Source organism: Labrus mixtus, unplaced genomic scaffold (assembly GCF_963584025.1).
Source record: "Labrus mixtus unplaced genomic scaffold, fLabMix1.1 SCAFFOLD_88, whole genome shotgun sequence".
Lineage (NCBI taxonomy): Eukaryota > Metazoa > Chordata > Actinopteri > Labriformes > Labridae > Labrus > Labrus mixtus.
In genome coordinates this window covers 137,501-140,000 of record NW_026870249.1, presented here as the reverse complement: position 1 = coordinate 140,000, position 2,500 = coordinate 137,501, and the positions used below count along the sequence as shown (strand labels likewise).

The 2,500-nt window shown below is 51.0% G+C and overlaps 1 protein-coding gene across 1 annotated transcript in view; it reads left to right on the top strand.

Annotated features, from left to right (window-relative positions):
* LOC132967162 (keratin-associated protein 10-11-like) overlaps positions 1-613 on the top strand; it is a 1,151-nt gene extending 538 nt beyond the window's left edge. The window contains exons 2-3 of the mRNA XM_061034018.1: positions 1-375; positions 477-613. The exon at positions 1-375 is cut by the window's left edge and continues 193 nt beyond it. Coding sequence (XP_060890001.1) covers positions 1-375; positions 477-613 — 512 coding nt within the window. The remainder of the gene's footprint in view (positions 376-476) is intronic.
* The last annotated feature ends 1,887 nt before the right edge of the window (positions 614-2,500 follow it).

Sequence of the window (2,500 nt, the reverse complement as noted above, 5' to 3'; positions counted from 1 at the left end):
CTGCCGGCTCGCTCTCAGTCTGCAGCCTGCCGCCTCACTCTCAGCCTGCCGCCTCGCTCTCTGCCTGCCGCCTCGCTCTCAGCCTGCCGCCTCGCTCTCAGTCTGCCGGCTCGCTCTCAGTCTGCAGCCTGCCGCCTCGCTCTCAGCCTGCCGCCTCGCTCTCAGTCTGCAGCCTGCGGCCTCGCTCTCAGCCTGCCGCCTCACTCTCAGCATGCAGCCTCGCTCTCAGCCTGCAGCCTCGCTCTCAGTCTGTAGCCTGCCGCCTCGCTCTAAGCCTGCCGCCTCGCTCTCAGTCTGCCGGCTCGCTCTCAGTCTGCAGCCTGCGGCCTCGCTCTCAGCCTGCCGCCTCGCTCTCAGCCTGCCGCCTCGCTCTCAGTCTGCAGCCTGCGGCCTCGCTCTCAGCCTGCCGCCTCACTCTCAGCATGCAGCCTCGCTCTCAGCCTGCAGCCTCGCTCTCAGTCTGTCGCCTCTCTCAGTCTGCAGCCTGCAGCCTTGCTCTCAGCCTGCCGCCTGCAGCCTCGCTCTCAGCCTGCCGCCTCGCTCTCAGTCTGCAGCCTCGCTCTCAGCCTGCAGCCTCGCTCTCAGCCTGCAGCCTCGCTCTCCTTCTGTTTAGCTGATTGCTTAATGACCTACAGGTCTGTGAAAGCCCAGACGAGGTTTGGCACCATCACAGCTGAATTAACTTTTTACCTCCCGCTGTGATTGGAACCATCACGATTATTCAAAGTTCCTGTTTGCAGCTTTCAGAGACACATTCAGGCTTCACTTCCACTCCTGAGCGCTTTCTTCATTTCAGGCATTTGATCATGTGTTTGTGCTCGGGGAAATCATTTTCTATAACCTACATCTGACTTAAAGAACAATCTGCCTGTTTGAGCTAATGAACTGTTTGTTTCTGATAGTTTGCCTGAAGCACTCGGAGCAGCCCTGAATATCTATCTGATATATTTCTATCTCACACTCACAAGAAGCCTTTTGATGGAGAGTGATATTTATAGTTCAGTGGTGATGAGCAGGTGTCAGAGCACACAGGATGACAGCGTCTGCATTCTGCGTTACGGTTAGAGGGTTATATCCCTGTTTAACAGGACTCCGCCTACAAACAACTTGACCACCATCTTAAAGATCTAAAGACAGACAGACGGCTCCACGTTACGGGACGCCATCCTTCCACTGGGCTGCTTTCCATTCAGGCAGTAAAGCGAGGAGAGCGAGCTGCAGCCCCGACTAGTGGTGGGAGGCTGCGTTACAGCTTAGACACAACATGTCACTGTGGGCCTTCACTGACCACAATGTTAAAGTATAGTTGAACCCACGGGTCATTCTGCGGAGCTCAACGTTTTCAGCGTCCTGAGCGCTAAACGACCGCATCGTCAGCTGTTGAAAACAGTTCAACTTTAAGAACAGTGCAGTGCTCATCAATGTCACTTTTCCCACACCAACCAATCAGAATCAAGAGTGCGCAGGACTTCTGATATCAGCTTTGTCAACAACAATGGTGGAGGCGACGCTGGTTTGCCTCGTCTTTGGGAGGGAACAGCTGATGTCAGGACTCCTTTACATCCTCTGAGGGAAGCAGGAGTTAACTCTGGTAACCTAGCAACCAACGAGCGCTGGTGAGGAGCGCTCTGAAATGGGCACTGCCAACTTCAAAACAGTGTTAGTGGGAAAAGGTCTGAAGAAAGCTGATGACTCATCTCTGATCCAGACTTCAGCGTTCACACGACAACTTTCCTTTGAAGAGCGAGACTGGTGATCACGCTAACTCTGAAGTAATTTCTAATTCATTCTGCTCTGATGAACGATCTGAAACAGAGACATGAACAGTCATATCTTATACAATCGTGCTGTAAACATTAAAGTGGTACGTTTACTGACCTTTGACCTCTGTGAAGCCTCACACTTTATCGGACCCCCCACAATCCTTTTCTCATTCAGAGCGAGCTGCTGAACGCTCGAGGATCAAACAGGACAAACTGACAGCTCTTCTACCATCAAGGATCTTTTTAAATAGATCATTTAGTCAGATGACTTCATCCTGAAACATCGAGGTCAGAAATCAGTTTTGAGTCTTTTTTCTCTTCTAATTATCGCGCTCACTTTCTGTCAAGTCAATAACAGGTATCAACATTCACGCCGCCCAGAGGATAACGTCTAAATGTTGAAGTGATACTCTGACTTTGGTCCGTCAGTTCTTCTGCTCGGTGGTCTCCCAACACGTCTGAAGAATATGAAACCAGCCTCTTTTGCGTCTGCTGCGTTCCTCTTTAACGAGCCTCACGGTGTCATCAAACCACCAACATATTGGCTCAGAGACCTTTCAGACAATCTGTGCTCGTTATGTAGAATATGGATCCTGTTGTTGTTTATGGTGATGATAAAACCTCGACCTCGGTGTCTCGTTCAGATGTGGCAGAACACCTCGTTTCAAACTAATGTGCTACATTTACACACTTCCAAACTGCTATTAAAGACACATTTCATGTGACTGCAGGGGGAA